The 18099-nt window shown below is 38.5% G+C and overlaps 2 protein-coding genes across 4 annotated transcripts; both read left to right on the top strand.

Annotated features, from left to right (window-relative positions):
- Window positions 1–229: 229 nt before the first annotated feature.
- On the top strand, window positions 230–14258 carry LOC133848008 (septin-5). 3 transcript variants are annotated; one of them, XM_062283371.1, is made up of 5 exons: window positions 230–314; window positions 912–1331; window positions 12271–12730; window positions 12791–13193; window positions 13276–14258. In XM_062283371.1, exons 2-5 carry the CDS (start codon window positions 1142–1144, stop codon window positions 13534–13536), a joined length of 1314 nt encoding a protein of 437 aa, XP_062139355.1. In that variant the 5' UTR covers window positions 230–314; window positions 912–1141; the 3' UTR covers window positions 13537–14258. The 3 variants fall into 3 exon arrangements, with proteins under 3 accessions (XP_062139355.1, XP_062139356.1, XP_062139357.1); XM_062283372.1 differs by having other exon boundaries at window positions 239–318; XM_062283373.1 differs by lacking the exons at window positions 230–314; window positions 912–1331 and adding an exon at window positions 11652–11984.
- Window positions 14259–17042: 2784 nt separating this feature from the next.
- Window positions 17043–17552, top strand: LOC133847581 (uncharacterized). The gene has a single exon (XM_062282729.1). The coding sequence runs from the start codon at window positions 17043–17045 to the stop codon at window positions 17451–17453; it is 411 nt and encodes a 136-aa protein (XP_062138713.1). The 3' UTR covers window positions 17454–17552.
- The last annotated feature ends 547 nt before the right edge of the window (window positions 17553–18099 follow it).

The following is an 18099-nucleotide window of genomic DNA, read 5'->3' as shown; positions in this document are numbered from 1 at the left end:
GCGTTTTCTAAATGAAGTGTAGGAACATCTATGGAAATTCAGAAATATGTATATCATAAGTAATTTCATTGTAATTTTGCTATTTCCAATGAAAATCTGGTAAAGGCGAACATTCAAAGCAGTCCGCAAGTGTAACCAGCTGGGTTTTTGCATTTTGGTATATCTCATCAGTGTTTAATGATATATTTTCAAGATTTGGCAAGTGGTCACACCACAACACATGTGTTCAATAGAACAGCTTTGGGAAAGCTCTTAATTGTCGGTTACACTTTCCGCGGGTCGGTTGTGTTTGTTGTTTTGTTGCTCACAGTCGAGTAGGTATTTTAAAAAACAAAGTGCAACGGATATACATAGTTAACATTATTTATTTATTTATTTTTTTTTTTGTTTACTCAAATAGTGTGTGATTTCAGAAAATTGTTTTAGAATATTTGTGGAGAGTGTATGTGTATGATTGTGCAGGCTGAGCTCATTTGTTATGCTGTTTGTGTAGGTCAAGGTGAAGCCGACGTCGCAGCAGCCAGCAACAGCACGGCAGTGAAACAGCTGCCCGCTGTACCATTAGATTACTGTTGTTGAGTTCTGCATGCAGTTTTTGCTTTCTCTCTTTTTCTACCCTGTTGAACGAAATTCTTTTTCAATTACGTATAAAAGGAGGGAGAAGAAGAAACGATGTCAGCAGGACAGAAGCAGTGCACACTGAATTAGGGCTGATGTGGTGCGTGTGTCTGTGTGTGTGAGCTTGTGTGAGTGTGCATTGCAAATACATATGCATTTTTTTGTGCTTCCTTCACTTACGCTTTCGCGACACTTCTATTTGCAAAAGCCACACTCACACATACACATTAACTCACCCACGGACTTAATGCATAATAAAAATACCTTTGTGTTTATCTCGGTTGCTTGATAAGCGCCTAGAATCAACAATAAACAATTAACTATTGCCGCACCAACGACAGCAACAAAAAACAATAACTGCGACAAATAGCATCAATTTTACACAATAGCAATAACAACAATAAATATAATTACAACTACAACTACTTGAGAATCAAAGGCAGACAAAACGGCGTTTTTACCGCAGCGTCGACTATTCAGCGGCGGCGGCGTTGGCGTCGGCGTCTTGGGCGGCAGCGGCCCAATGAAGCAACAACAGTCAACGCCGCCTCCGCTGCCGCAGTCGCAGCCGCCGTCGCTGTCGCAAGCAGGAGGAGCAGCAGCAGCTGAGGGCAGCGTCGTGGCCAATGCGATCAGCAATCTCAATGGCACCAACAATAACAACAACAGCATTGATGCAACAACAAAAACACGGCCACCCCTTTATCCCAAACGTAAGTAAAAAAAAAACTTTTTCTATTTTTTTTTTTTCAATTTGTGAATCACAAGACAACTCTATGGGTATATTCAATAATTCATTTAGCTAGAGAGTAGCTTCATAAAAATCAAACGATTCCGATTCCAGTTCAATTCTCTGGAAATTGTTATCAAAACAGATATGTTTATGAGAAATTTGTCATTCACAAAACGAGTGTTGCGAGTGTATTCAATTAAGTCAAGCGAATTAAACACTAGCAGCTGTGATGAACAACATTTAATTGATATGAATCAAGACAAAATGAGTGTGTTAAATAACGCTGTTCTAATGGAAAAGCAATTGAAAGAGCTTTTAATGTGCTTGTTTTGTTTTTGGGACTAATTATTATGTCTTGAAAACATAAGCTTTCACTGAAGATTATAGTACAGTTAATTTATATGAATCATTACTAAATTAACATTATTAATGACGCTGTTTTAATTCAAAGACAACTGCGCAGCTTTTAATGTGCTTGCTGTTTTAATAATACAGCTCTTCAGAAACATGATCAACACTTAAGTAGTTCTTAACATTTAGGCTGACTATTTTATAGAACTATCAAAATAAAATCTGAAGTGGTGTATATATAATGGAAAGCTTTAACGCTAAACTGCAGAGCTTTTCCAAAGCTGTTTTTTTTTGCTATTTATTGGGCTTAGAATCAGTTTACCCTAAATCATATTTACTATGATTATAAGTTTAAAGAGAAGTGTAAAATTAAAAAAAGTAAAAAGAAGTGTAAAGTAAAGAAGTATTTGATTTTCAAAAGATGTGGTTTCTGCTATCAGCGTTAATTATAAAAGAGGAAATATGTGTTTTTTAAACAAATCTTATAGAAGAATAAACGATTTATCTTATTTCAATCAGGGCAAGAGTTTTGCACAATTTGTGGTTCCTTTCTCAATATATCTTTAACCCACAAACTAATTATAAAGAAATTCGCAACCTTTACGTTGTGATTAATAAATATTTATGGAAGTATTTTGATAACAAACTAACTGTGAAGTTGTTAATATGAGGTTAAAACTAAATAATAACTTTAGCAGTTCTATCGTCTTCAAAAGTCTACTACTTTAAAATACGCTGCAATTTGTTCGTCTTTAAAGTAATTGTAACGAGGTCGCCTCTATATAAGGATCGTATAACATTTTCGTTGTAAGCTAGACGAGCTTGGACAACTTGTTGTTGTTGTTGTTGTTGACTACTGTTATGTAAATGCTAAAGTTGCTGGCATGCATATGATTACTTTTTGCGCGCAGTGTAGCCCCAAAAAGCAATTGAAAGCTGCATGGTTCTTAATAGAGTTTTGTAGATGGACTTGGACTATTGTTGCCTTTTCTTTAGCTGTTGTTGCTTCTCTTCTTCTGTTATTTTCTTTTCTCTTCTGTTCCCTTCCTTTCATTTCTTTCGAGCTGTTCTCATTTTGGCACAGCAACAACGACAACAACAACAACAACAACAACGACAAGAACAACAGCACAACTTTTGCGGTCTCAGCCGCTTTCGCTCCGGGTTCGGGCTCGGGCCCAACAATGCGTTGCGGTTTCTGTTTGCCTGTCCATTTTTGGTGGGTGGAGCAGGCCGCATGCCACATGCCACTACTCTACCCCCCTTCAACAGCATGTTGTGACTATTTTCAGAGTGCATTTTCAGAGTGTACACATTGCAGCAGCAGAGAGCTTCAGGGCCATGGCAAAGACAACGTGACCGCAGCTAACAGTAGTTGACATGTTGTTAGCATTCGCTTCGCTCGTCTTGGCCTTATAAAGGGGCTGCCCAGGTCGACTGGGGCATTTGATACGCTGCTTTGGGGCAATGCCGTAGTAACAACAAGCCAACAACAACGACAACAATTACAATTAGTATGAATGATAAGATAAGTATTGTCTAGAGAGTTGCGCTATCAATACATCAATATACCACACATAATGTATTGTTGTGTGTATGATCTAATACTTAACTTACTCATCATGCCCCTGACTGAATGTGTGTGGGCATTGCTTAAAATATGCATTTGTATTTAGTACGTAGACACTAACTAACTGTTCTCGTTGTGCAAGTTGCTTTTTCCCCACATCTCTGTTAATTTTTTGCGCTCTGTTTAAGTTAGCAAAGATCGCAAAAGCAAAGCGTATGTGTCAAGCTATAGAATTCAGTTTTGGGCGTGCTCAAATCGTTGACACTATTTGGAATATTTTGAAAATTTTAAAATATGCAAGCAAATGAATTGAAAATGTGTGGGGAAATCTCTAAAATTGCATTTAATTTAACAGCGTATTTGATAGTCGCATTACTTAAACTACAATTTATATTTTTTATAACTTTGTGCCGCCAGGAAAGAAGAAGGCATCTTCGACCCCATAAGGAAATATATATGCGGAGACAATAAAGCAATGTTCGTCTGTCTGTCTGTCCATATGAACACCTTGATAGACTATAAAAGATAGAGCTCTAAAATGGTTCAACCACACTTGTTATTGTAGCATGCATAACAAATTTGTGCCACGCCCACTTCCGCTCGAAATAATCGAGCGTAATTCGAAAGCTATCGTAGCTAGTAGTAAAATACATATATAGTATCTATAGTATATTTATAGTATTTACAATTTCTGAATCGTCGAAATTATTTCAAAAACAATTTTAAATGGCAAAAAAAAAAACAGCGGCAGTATGTTTTTTCAGTTAATAATTTGGTATATTTTATACTTTATGGTATACTTTAAATGTAATAGTATATGTTAGTATTATTTGGCGTATGTATTCGGTATATTTTAAGAATTATACCGCACCGTTTTTATTGAAAATGAGTAGCAGGTGTCTTGTAGTCGAGCATACTCGATTTTAGCTTTCATACGTGTTTTTTTTTTTTGCTAATTTATGACTAAAATGAACATTTAAAGCAATTTGCTATATATATTTTTTGTGGCTGCTTTGTTTTTTGTACTCTCTTTCTCTCCATTCCACTCTCTGTTAATCTTTCTAATTGCTATTGCTAATCTACCCCTCCCCTTACTCTCTCCCTCTCCCTCTCCCTCTCTCTTTCTCTGTGGTAAATGCAGCGTTTGAGAAGTCATTAAAAATACTTCATTGTTGTTTGTAACGAGTCGTTGTTGCCGCTGTGGCAGCTGGCAAATGATTACACATGTTATTGTTGTATCTTTTGCATTGTCTAAATGAGGGGCGTCTATGGCTGCCTGCAAAAGTGGGCGGCAGCAAAGGGAAGGGCGTGTGCATCAACCCGTTAGTGGTCGCTAGAATAGAGAATAGAAGAGGAGCTGAATAAGGGAAAATGTCGCTGCAATTGGAGCGGAAATCAGCGCAAAGCGCAAAGCACAAACAAAAAACTACAAGCTGTCAACTATTTGCTAAGGAAAATCCAAAAGAAAATTCTTGTGCATTTAGAAGTACTTAAAGTAGTCACTTAAGCGAGCTTCATCATAAAACTCGGATTTAATAAAAGCGAGAGCTACTAAATTCGGTGACATCATTCTCACAGAATGTGCGCAAATCGTGCCCCTTCAACCTAGGCATCATGTCATAAATGATTGTAATGAAATTAATAAGATAACATTACATTTTCTTTTTGTTGTTTCAAGAGTCATGTAGGTTAGAAGCTACGATCATAATATTTCAATAATAATAATCTATAATTCCAGTAAAATCTATAATTAAGTAAATCATTTTATCTCTAATATCGTTTACAATGTTCCTTACATTTTTAGACCCTTTACTTTACAAAAAAAGTAGAAAAGGTTCTTCAACGAAATTAACATAGAAGTTAGAAGAAATCATTTTACTAGTGTGTCAGCAATTTTCCTTATTATTTTAATTATAAAGCGCTTAATAAATAAAAAATTATTTAAAAATAAAAATTCATAAATAATAAAAATGTGGAAAGAAAAGGGCCTATTATAGTTAATATGTGTGCAAATTTCTTACTTATTCTTAATTCATTTGAAGCCTGTATCCTTTTTCATGTATATTTTAGAACACATTCACTTTCTATCCATAGCGTAGAAGGGTATTATAGTTTTTTGGTACATGCAATAATAACTACAGTGTTTATGATTCACGAAAATTTAGTTGGTTTCAGACAAAATCTGTCGAAGTTATTAAAGAAATACTTAATAGAGATCTTAGTTGTTTTGGCTGACAATCTGTAATATTTTGAATGTGGTACTATATATTGTATATATACCGAATATACTATGTGGTATATTTTTAGTATTTTGCGGTATATTTTGATATATTAATAAAATGCCACGCTGTTTTGCTTTTATTTAAAATGGGTAGCGAGTATCTCACAGTTGAGTACGCTCGATTGTTGCTTGCTTTTATTATTCTAATAAAGTGTTCTTATTATCATCATCGTCAACATTTGTGGAGCACTTTTAACACCAAAAACTAAGCCACGACAGTAGATGCAATAAAATGCAGCAACTAATGACCAATAAATCGTCTAGTGCTTCGTTATTGACGGGTAATGATTATCGTAGATCAACAGCTGCATAAAAGTGAGTTTACATTATCATTTGATTGTACGATTCGAGCATAATTTATGTGATTTTCATGCTAAACGTTTATGTACTCAATATAAACAGTTTTGGTTTGCCTAAGGCGAACAAAAATGAAAAGAAAAAAAAAACTAGAAAACTAAAAATATTTCAATGGATTGAATGGAATGGCATGTCTTTTATCCAAATGAAATGTGTGGAAAAATGCAAGAAGTAGAATGAAATTTCACATGAAATTTTCTAGATAGGCAGGAATCGATGAGGAGGCTGAGTTGAAAGTGGAGAGTGGAGAGTGGGGAGTGGAGAGTGGAGAGAGAGAGAGAGGGGGGGGCAGGAGTTAAAGGTAGCATTGGGGCAGCTACTTCAAACGCGCGTCAATTGTTTGAAAAAGCGAACGATTGGAATTTCAACGTGCCAAGCGTTGCTGCAACTCTATTTATGGAACATTGGGAGCGCATCGAGTGGCCCTTGGTTGGCGGTGCGATCTGCGGTGGTTGCTTGTGCTGCTGCTGCTGATGTTGCTGTTGCTGTTGCCACTGCTGCTGCTGCTGTTGGCTTTTGTTTGTTTACGCGATGCCTTTGAGGCAACAAGAAACCGAACCCGATGCCGTTCCCGTTGCCTTTGTTCAATGGCTGGCTAAAGCAATTCATGTCGATGCCTCTGAGATGGAGATCGAGTTGGAGTTGGAATTGAAGTTGGAGTTGGAGACTTAAGATGTCGAAGTCGGCTGCGTTGGCGGCAGAGGTGAAGCATTTGCACTCGTGCGTTCACAAAAACATACTATAAAGAAAAAAAAAATAGCAAGGCACTCGAACAACAGTTGCCAGTTGGCTGTTGCAAAGACGTCGCTAGTTGCAAGTTGCAAGAACCAGCTCGAATTGAACTTAATTGCATGAAATTGAGACACGAGACATGGTTACATGAGACGAGAGGCCAGACCGACGCGACGCTACGATCGACAATCGGACCAGCGACAGAATCAGAGTCGAATCGCTGAGATTCATTCGCTGCCGTCTTCAATTGGGAATTCTCTGTACTATATGTATGTATGTGTTTGCCTCGTAAGTATTTGTTGTGTTTGTTAAGTGCGCCATCAAATGAGCTGTCATAATGATGATATCGTCGTATCGTTGACATATTGGTAGGGGGCAGCTTTTTAGCTAGAAGTGTCAGCGGGTTATAGTTCACATTCTCAGCGACAAACTTGCGAGGAAACCAGCCCAAAAAGTAGGAGATTTTGAGAAACTTTAACAAACTTATTTGTGTAATACTATGTATACTGTCACTGCATTACAAATAATGTCAATACGTATTGAGGAAGTAATGTTATATGACATAAAACGGATGCAGCTGTCGGGCATACTTAGGTATGGTCTAGGCTTACGATATAGTATATTTTGTTCTGTATGGTATATTTTGAATGTAGCTGAAAAGCGATATACAGTTTTTGTAATGCTTTAGATTTTCTTAAGATTTGAATTTGCATATACCAAATATAGTTTTTGGTATTTTTATATAATGTAATTTCATTATATTTCAGTATTTTTCATTATTTTGATTTGATATATTGTTATTATTATTGGTATATTGTAATTATATTATATTTCAATATTTTTCGGTGATTTATTTCTGGTATATTGTAATGTTATGTTCTAATAGAATCTCTATTGATAGCTTTCAGAAAGTTGCAATCAATTATTCTACCCTACAACATTTTAATATATTTCCAAAAAAAACGTACAACTGAGATAAAAATTAAAAATTAATTAAAATTGAAGCTTATCTACATTTATAAAGCAAGAGAGATAAGAATAGTTAAATATTCTTTTCAGTCCAGGGAGACTCTATATTTTTTTTGATGTGCGTGATGTGAGCAAGTGTTTTGGTGTTGCATTAAGTCTGATTTGAAATTTCCTCCACTTCGATCTCTCGTTTGCCCAAAATTCTCACAGATTCTTTCCCTTCGCTGCCATCTCTAGGCAACTCAGCGCGTGTCACGCTGCCATCACTGCCAAGTACAAACGAGACACACACGCTCCCCATTTGCATAGATGGCATGCTGTGAAGTTATATGTTGAGCCCCCATTTGGGGGCCACAGTGTTCAAGTGGTTGACACCCGTGAACTCCAGCAAATGTGTGTCTAACAGCAAATGTAACGCTGCCATTAGCGATGAGAATGTTTCCTACATGCCCCCTCACTTCCTCCCCACATTTCTCTACTTCGACTTCTTCGACTCGCATATTGTTGTTAGTCTTCGAACTTCTCTCGATGATGACAAAGTCTAGCCAATGAACTGTGAATGCATTTTTGAAGGGGCCACCAGGAACAACCACATAAACATGTCAAAAGCGTGGTAAAGCGGCAAGACAGGGCAAGAGTTGTGAAGAGTGCAGGAGGGAGGGGAGGAGAGATTGTGGGAGGAAGAAGAGTGGAGAGCAGCAACAAAAAAAAGCACAGCAATCGCCTACACAAAGCAAAAGATAAAGATCTTGAGACTGTGAGTTGATTTTCGAATTAGGCCCGAGATTCTTTATGGCACTTGAATGCGGTTGAATGGTGATGAATGAATGTGAATGCGCGTATGAGTACGAGTACGAGTGTGACTGTGAGTGTGAGTGTGAGTGTCAATGTGCATTCGGCTTAGCTTTGACCAGTTTCAATTCCACTTTGCTTTCTCACATATGAGCAAAGTTGACACTTGGATTCGCATATTTGTTCATATTAATCAGTCTTTGCACATTTATCTGACAGATGCAGAAACAAACTTCAGATACAGATACAGATACTCTCCGGTCATAACTACAGCAGCAGCTATAGCCACAGTCTTCTCTTTCGCTTGAGTCTTTAGTAAACAACGCTCGTCTTTTATGTTGTTGTTGTTGGGACTTTTATCTGTTTATTTACACCCGAATATCGCAACAATTCTGCAAATTGCGAGAAGCACCGCACAGACTTAATGCTCTCGTGATATCTTTATGAAACTCTGGATATAACATTTTTATTTTAATTCTATAACTCTGTTGAAATTTTCAATTAGCTAATGCTCCACTTCACATTCCCCAAGCTCATGAAACTCTGGACATAAATTGAATATTATTACCGAAATTTTCAATTGGTTATTCCAAAGGTTTCTTTTCGAAACAAATCTTAGTGCCTATCACTTTTTTCAAATTGAAACGAACTTTATTTGGTTTATTCTGAACTGACATCAATTTCTGATTAATACTTACATCTCTAATTGACATGCTCATCTCTATTTGCAAGTGTCATCTCAATTGAATGCAATCGATATTTCTAACGCCTTTTTGAAATCTTCACTTGAGCATACATCTCAATTCAATTGAATCAATTGCCAGTCATCACTTTAAATCTCCCCCATGGCAGTGCAAATTTGTAAACAAGATAATGAAATTTCTTGGAAACACATTGTTGCAAGATTTCCTTTGGCTAATTGTCAGCTGCTCTCGATGGCAGAGAAGCACTGTGGTGTGGAGTTGCGCTTTGATTTCCGGTTGCGTGTGAGTTTATGGCTCGACTTGTTATCGATAAGTGCGCCGAGCAGTGTTTAGGGGTTGCAAACTATACAATGACCAGCTAAGGGGCAGAAGAAGCCAGCCTGACGCACGCGTGCGATTTTCTTAAAAGGGGGCCACACAGTGATGAAGTTTGTGGACACTGCCCAAAGGATTTGCCTACTTAACGTGTCTAAACTCGATTAAATGCTTGGCGCACATGACAAACGACACCACACCACGGTGTGCCAGGATGAGAACGCAATTGAAGTTGAGCACAATGTTGCAACATTGTTGTCGTTGTGCTCACCCTTAGCTACGCGTCTCGCAACTTGCAGCGGGGTGGGTGGTTGTGAATGTCTGCGTGTAATATAATCCGTTAACGGCGTTGCCATATCGTCAGTAATCTTCATATCGATAGCCCTGTCTCGATAGTATTGAGCGATAGTATTTGTTTTGTCGTACCAATAGAGACATGTTAAATTAAAGTAGATTTACATACAATACAAATGAATTAATAAATAATAATAATAATACAAGAAATAAACAACTAGATATTACAAACTGAAAACGTTTTCAAATGATTTAACGAACAAATGATTCAGTGCAGAAGTTTTTTTCATCGATACAATTAACGATAGTATTTTGTAATACATTTCTTTCGTTTATAGTTGTCGTTCATCATCTAGAGAAATTTTTAACTTAGCGGTTATTTATTTTATTTATTTATTCATTTAAGAGAATGTTAGCTTAGAATTAAATGCTGTAGTACAATAGTATATTCAGACAAGACTAAATCCTAAGGAACTGTGACTGTTGTTCTTCTTCTAGCTTAAACACATCTTTCACTACAAAAATAAATATATACAGGGTGCGCCATCTAGACAGGGCCTATTGAAATGTTTAATAACTCCGCCATTTTTCAGCCTATTTTGACAAGCCAGCCAGATTCTGAAACGTCAGCCTATGCCATTTTAAACATGGATCGACTCACAGCAAAAAAATCGGGCTGAAATTGTAGCGCTGTACATCGAAAGCAATCGTTCAATTGCAGAGCAAGTTCCCGGGACGCGTTGTGTCAAAAAAGGGTGATTTGGAGTGGCCTCCTCGTACGCCGGATTTGACGGCACCGGACTTTTTTCTGTGGGTCTACTTGAAGAGTAAGGTGTATGTCAGCAAACCGAAGACTATTGAACAACTCAAAGCTAATATCAAAGCGGAAACTGCTATTACGCCCGAAATGTTGTCAAATACAATGCGAAATGCCAAAAAAAGGGCCGCTTTTTGTGTTTCTAATGAAGGCGGTCATTTGATCGATATTGTATTCTGAGTGAATTGTCAATAAATGGCATTCTATACCGTAAATGAATCTAGTTTATTTTCTAAAATGGGCTAAAAAATGGAGGAGTTATTCAACATTTCATTAGGTCCTGTCTATATGGCGCACCCTGTATATATTCAGACCAGCTTTTGGCGAAGAGTATTTATTATTATTATTTAATTAAAGTAGCGAATAGAATTTCTTTATTACAATAATATGAGCCAGAGTGACTTAGCGATTTATATTAATCGAATGTATAGCTTCATGGACGCGAATAAAGTTATTATTAGAATTACATATAAAAATATTTGTTACTATTCGAAGTGCAGTATTTATTAATATAAAATAAATTTGATATATTATATATAAATATTTGTACAGATACACTTTCAAAGCATATTTTATTAAGTTCATGCCGTAAATTACTTGGAAGTCTTTGTTATCGTTTACTATTTCATCGGAGCAAACATGGTTTATAATTTCGAATACACCTTGACTTAGGTTATTGCCACCATCTGGCAACGCTACGCAGCCACTTGCAACCCCTGTGCTGACATATTGTCGCCACCTTTTGGCATAGATTTTGCGTAGCCAGCGCGCCCCCGCAACACCTCCGTTGGAACTTTGGGCGCAGGCGCTGAGAGCGAAGCGCACCCGGGTGTGTTATCCTTTTGAACTTTTGAAGAGCAAGGTAGCGAGCGAGCGAGAGAGCACAAGTGCGGCGAGTAGAGTGTGAGAGCGAGATGGCAAGCGGCAGAGAGAGAGAGAGAGTAGCCAAAGTGGCCCATTAATATTTCATGGGTTGTTCTTTTCTTCTTCCTTTGGACGAAAGTTTTTTCTGTTGTACTGTTGTTGTTGGTGTTTTGGGCATGTTTTGCTTGGCGAGTTCGCTGCACGACTCTGTTCAGCTCCGTGGCTTGAAGCGTGCTGAAGCTGTTCCACTCGAAAACAACGTAGTAGTAACAACAAATCAACAACAACGACGACGACGATAACATAAGCAGCATTAAACAACAACAATAAAGTGTTCAATAAACTCAACTCGGGGATTTTTATAAAGCAAATATCAATGTTATAAATATAATAAACAAATCGATACATAAACTACATAACTGAAGAAGGCCAACTGGCAACTGTTCAACTGTTCAACTGACAGCGGGCAACTTGGCCTATTAGATACTGAAGTAGGCGGCGTTGTGTAGATACACACAACAACAACAGGCGAAAACACACAGAAGAAACCTTCTCAGCTCAGCGCACACACACAACATTCGTCATGTGTAAGTAGCAGATGCAGATGCAGATGCAGGTTGCCACCACAAAGAGGTGGGGGGGGGGGGACACACTTGGGCTTGATGCACTGAAGTGGCTTGTTTGTTGCCACTCGAGCTAAGCGGCCCAGCAATGTGTTTGTTTTGCGCTAATGAGCAAATGGAGCTGCCACTCAACACTCCACAGCGGGAGTGCTTTCCTTTCTTTTGCTCCCTTTTTTTTATTATGCGACATCACAGCAAACGCTTGCTCTAATTTACCAAAAATTGCCTTTTTTCCCCTCTCGTTTTGCAGCAAAGACACCGTCATTTGACAAGGATCGGGATTACATTGGCTTTGCCACGCTGCCAGAGCAAGTGCATCGCAAGTCGGTGAAGCGTGGCTTCGAGTTCACACTGATGGTCGTCGGAGAGTCCGGACTGGGCAAATCGACGCTCATCAACAGCCTGTTCCTCGGGGATCTGTACAAGAACCGTCAGATGCCCAATGTGGAGGAGCGCATCGAGAAGACAACACGTGTCGAAAAGAAGACCATGGACATCGAGGAGCGTGGCGTACGATTGCGTCTTACGGTCGTCGATACACCTGGCTTTGGGGATGCCATCAATTGTGAGGATAGCTGGCGTGTCTGCACGCAGTACATCGATGAGCAGTTCCGTCAGTATTTCACCGATGAGAGCGGCCTCAATCGCCGCAACATCCAGGACAATCGTGTCCATTGCTGCCTCTACTTTGTCCCTCCCTGGGGTCACAGGTAAGTCAAGCTTCCTCAATATCAATACGCATTTAATACAATGAACAAATCATTTTGCAGCTTGCGGCAAATGGACTTGGATCTGATTAGGCGACTGCATCGCAAGGTGAACATTGTGCTGGTCATTGGCAAGGCGGATTGTCTGAACAAAACGGAGGTGCGCAAGCTGAAGGAGCGCATACTGCAGGATCTCGAGGACAATCACATACAGTTGTATCAGTTTCCCGAATGCGATTCCGATGAGGATGACGATTTCAAGCAGCAGGACCGCGAGCTCAAGGCATCGATACCCTTTGCTGTTGTCGGCAGCAATACCATACTCGAGGTGGCTGGCAAGAAGGTGCGCGGACGTCAATATCCTTGGGGCGTTGTCAATGTCGAGGATGCCGAGCACAGTGATTTTATCAAGCTGCGCACATTCCTTATATCCACGCACATGCAGGACCTCAAGGACACTACACAGGTAAGAGCTACACATTCTTGCTATATAATCGATGATATTCAAGCATCCTCTCACTCTCTCTCTCTCTCTCTCTGTCTTTCAGGATGTGCACTACGAGAACTTTCGGGCACAGTGCATCTCACAAATATCGCAGCATGCGCTGCGTGAACGTGGCAAGTTGAAGCGCGATTCGATTAGCTCAACGAATGGATTCGATGCGGCCATTTCGGAAACGGATCGCTTGCTCTTGCAGAAGGACGAGGAGATCCGACGCATGCAGGACATGCTCACGCAAATGCAGGAGAAGCTCAAGCAGACGCATCTCATGGAGATGAAGAAGAATGATAGCGTCATCGATGTCTAAATTGCGACAAGATAAAGTTGCGTGTTCAATTTTGCACCTTGATATCTATATATATATAAATAATATATATATATACATGCATATATATTATATATATAAATACTTATATAGACTTCTCCTTCTCTCCCCAAAAAAAACGCACACACACTTACCAATACAAAACACACAGACACACGCCTCTAAATAGGCGCACAACCACCAAAAAAATAATACGTTTTTAAGATTAGCACAGTTTCCAGTTATACAAATTTTGTTCTTAAGCTTTTTGTAGTTTCCCAAAGTAAGAGTCAAATTTAACAGCCGTATTTACGTTCTAGATATATATTTCAATACACAAACTGACCAAATTATTTCATATACCTACAATTTGTCAACAATTTACTCGAACAAAATTGATAACTAGAGGCAGATTTTTAATGAAGTAGCAGTGCAATTAATCATCTAGGAACATGCCTGTTGAATTCGCTTTCGCTTCCAATTCGCCAATTTTTCTTATAAGAACTCAATTCAAATTTCAATTGTTAAACGTAGATTTAATAATATTTGACAGCATAATTGCTATATAATTAGATTCATGTACGTATTGGCTAAGAAAACGAATTCCAGAACATCATTCATCGATGATACACAACATTATAAAATACCAAAGTCAAATCAAGTTTACAAAACTGAATGAAACAACTGCATTACAAACTCATAACAAGCGAAGAGTTAATCTGAATTGAATCCCCACAATGTTAGAACATCTAACTTATATTTATTTTCCATTGTTTTATTTTTTCTTTTTTTTTGTGGCTTAATAGCGAATTTTCCTTGGATTAAAGAGGAAAATGCAGAAATACATTTCTAATTTGTTGGAACGGATTGTTAATGAATTTATTTTATAAAATATTAGTTAAGTGGCATACAACAACATAATTAAATGAAAATTATAGTGGACAAATTATATACACATAAATAATAATAATAAAAACATTCAACATAAAAAAACCAAAATCAACTATTTAAAAATAAACATAATTATGAACAATTACCATAAATTGCTCAAACACTTATTGGTAGGAATTTCATGGCTAATCAAATTATGAAATAGCCTAAGATGATGTGTTAATAATACATTAAATAATATTATGCATTATATTAGATGCACGTGAGTGAGCACAACTAATTATGGCTTTGCTCGGTTTCTAGATTGCAATTTTAACATTGCATATTAATTCGACATGTTTAAATTTTCTAGAATATATATAGTAACATATAACTTAGTTCCGTTGTACTTGGTTCCGCCATCAACTTCTTGAGAACAAACTTAAACCGCTAATCAACGAATACATATATGAGTAAAACAAAAGCAAAAGTAATAATATCACAATCTTATAAGGCTTCTGGAAGCGAGAAGTTGTCATTTATTGCCTGAGGTACAAACAATTTTTCGTATTCATAAAACTTATATCAAGGGACTAAGTATTGGAAAATTACATAAATTTAAAAAATCCATAGAATCTCTGTAATTTGAAGGATGATTTTGAATACTTAGGCACACTTTAATATTTGCACATTCTTGGCCACATTCTGTCTGTTTCTTTGGAGCCCAGTGTCAAGCGAAGTGCATTCTCTAGAACTTCTACGGTCCCGGACTGACCCCATATTTTCTTATGTCAATCGATAGATTTCCATGCTTAAAATCTGGAATTTTGTAATGTCTAATTTGTAATAAATAACGCAGTTCTAATGAATTTTATTATAGCATACTTTTGGGAGAAGCCCAATTTGTTAATAGGAAGCCAATGTGCAATATTTTGTAGCATACTTTCGGGCTGCAACAATTTAAATCGTCGTTGCGAAATCTAACCATAGATGGCGCTGCTAAGTCCGCAGGAGACTGTTTTCCTTGTTGCTGACTTTTGTACGCCTGGTATTTTTAACCTAATTTGGCATTACTTGAAGAAGCCCTGTGGGCCATTTCAAATATCAGGGGAACATGTTAGAATAGCAAGAGGATTAACACTTCTTTCGTTTTCATTAATAAGCACTTGTCGCAAGTTTTTCTTCGCCTCGTGTTTTATGTGATAATCTGACGTTTTTTAGTCGTTCGTGCCGTCTTCAGTAGCCAACAGCAATCTTTTAAGAAATCTTTATACAATTCATTACAAACTTTCCGTGCCACAGCAGATAAGCCCAGGCGAACATAGTAGAGTAGCATATGTAAAAAGACCAAACACAAAAAAAGTTATAAGAAATGTGCAGCAAATAATTTTAATGGCGTCAATAAACCATAAAGAGATAGTGTCACACAAAATAGGAGTATTTGATTGAACTATTTTCACTTGGGGTATTTTCGAAAGGGCTATCGACTTGTTGAAGGACATGCAAATATTCTTTGATTTTTAGTTGAGTGTCTTATGGTTATCTATAAAGTTATGTAAATGATAAAGTATGGAAAAAATCATATATATGATATCACCTTTCCATTTTGTGATTGTTTTCACATCTAGGTTTTGAAAGAACAACAAAGTTTTTGAACAACTTTTCAACTGTTTGGAATGTAAAGATTTCCCAATTTTTCGTCTTAAACTAATTCCGTTAGTAAATTAATTCGTGTTGTGGCTTGCGACACAAAAATATAAGATAACTTAGCAAACACATACACTCGAAAGCTCCGATCCAGCAGAAGTTTGAATTATAATTTGAAAATCTGAGCATTATTGCACTATCAAACTTCGCAATCCATATTGAGTCTTTCCTGCAGTCAGGACAACAAATATTGTGTTGCAACTTGCAACCTAAAAGCATGCTCGAAATAGTCTAGCGCCATCTATGTGTAGATGTGTGGCGTCATCTGTTGAACCGACAACAGTTGTTATAACTCCACTTTTGGTGTAGCCATCTATGAGGCAACTGTACAACTTCAGTTTGCTGGCGTCCTCTTGGAGTCACTTGCAAACAGAAATTGCGGAAATGTGAAATCCTTCATTGAACAAAAGATGACGGCACTTGGCCCGTTTTATGACCTGCTTTAAGTGATGGTTGCAATTATGCTTAAGTGGCATCCGCCGCATTACGCAATAATAAAACAGTGTGTGATGCGGGCGACACAAACAACAAATCCGCATGCCTGATGTTGGACATCAGGTATGTATGTGCGTCGGACAGGCAATAAAACAGGTAGAAACACACGAAAACCGTCAACTGAATCAATGAGCAGAAATTCCTAGGGATTTCCAGGCGAGGTTGTCATTCATGAAATGTGCCATCGTCGCGTCGTCGCATTCATTGCGCACATGTGTTGTCAATTACCTAGTCATAAGTTGGTTGGTTTTACCTGTCAGTTAAACAATCCTGGCGCCTAAATCTCTTTTTTATCAGGTAATCCCATCGGGCAGGGATTTTCCTAGCGACAACGCTAACGAATGAATGAATCTCTCTTGCGGGTATAAAATCAACTGCACATTGTCAAAGGCCATTTAGAAGCCAAGGCAACGTTGTCGCAAACAGTTCTCTCCGCCATGAACACCTCCGTCTCGTCTCGTCGTCCAACCGCAAGCGTAAACGCAACTCTTTTGCTCCGCATCAGTTGCCTCATCTGGTTGCTAGCCATCGATGTGAATGCCGCTGTCAGTGCCAATGCGCTGAGCGCCAACAGATTGCTAAAGGAGCCCCTGCCGCTGGCACTTCAAGTGAGGATTCGACAGTGTCGCCAGCGTTGCTATCAACAGACTCTAGCGGTGCAAACGCCGCCAGCTTTGTGCCGCAGTCGCCCCGATTGCTACATGTGCCACGACTACTGCCGTGTCCTGGTCATCGCCGAGTGGAGTCTGGCCGCCGCCATGTGTGCCGATCGCAACTTCTGCAGCCGTGGATGCCGCACCGCCTGCCAATTCCATCGTCACTTTACGACGTCGAAGGGCGGCGAATAGATTGAGTTACTCGTAACTAAGTAACATAATTGTAGAATGTACATAGATGTAAATAGTGAACGTTGTAAATAGTGACTAAGCTCTAAGTTGATATGGCTAATAAATGATCAAAATTAAAAGCACATTTGTTGTACACACTTTATTCGATCCTCCCTTCAAATCGGGCTGCACAAATTGGCCAAGCTGTTGCTGTTGCTGTTGCTGTTACTGCGGCAGCAGCTGTTGCTGGCTGGCTGGCTGGCTAGCTTTATTAATCAGCAACGATGATGACGACCACGACCATCTCCTGACCCTGTCACAAATAATTCAAGTCTTGCAAAAGTGAGCAGCACAATGAAGACATTAAATACAAAATGTTGAGCGCGCATAGAAAAGCATGCAACAGGTGGCCGCCAGTCCATGCAACCGTCTCTGGGAGTTTCTTCGTTTCTTTCTTTACTTTTTACTTTTTCGAGCTTCAGTTTCAGTTTTTTTTTATTATTACTTTTCGTTTTGGCCGGATATTGGCTGCGCCTTTTCGAGCGCAGCATATGGTCCCTCGATGCCAGCATATCGATAAGATCCTCCTCCTCCTCCTCTTCCACCTCCACCTTCAACTTGGTTAGCTCCTCCCGCCATTCGTTCACTCTCCACTCTAACGGTTCGC

The sequence above is a fragment of the Drosophila sulfurigaster genome, chromosome X (genome assembly GCF_023558435.1).
Source record: "Drosophila sulfurigaster albostrigata strain 15112-1811.04 chromosome X, ASM2355843v2, whole genome shotgun sequence".
Classification (NCBI taxonomy): Eukaryota; Metazoa; Arthropoda; class Insecta; order Diptera; family Drosophilidae; genus Drosophila; species Drosophila sulfurigaster.
Note: the sequence above shows the minus strand (reverse complement) of the source record. Positions and strands in the feature narration are given on the sequence as shown.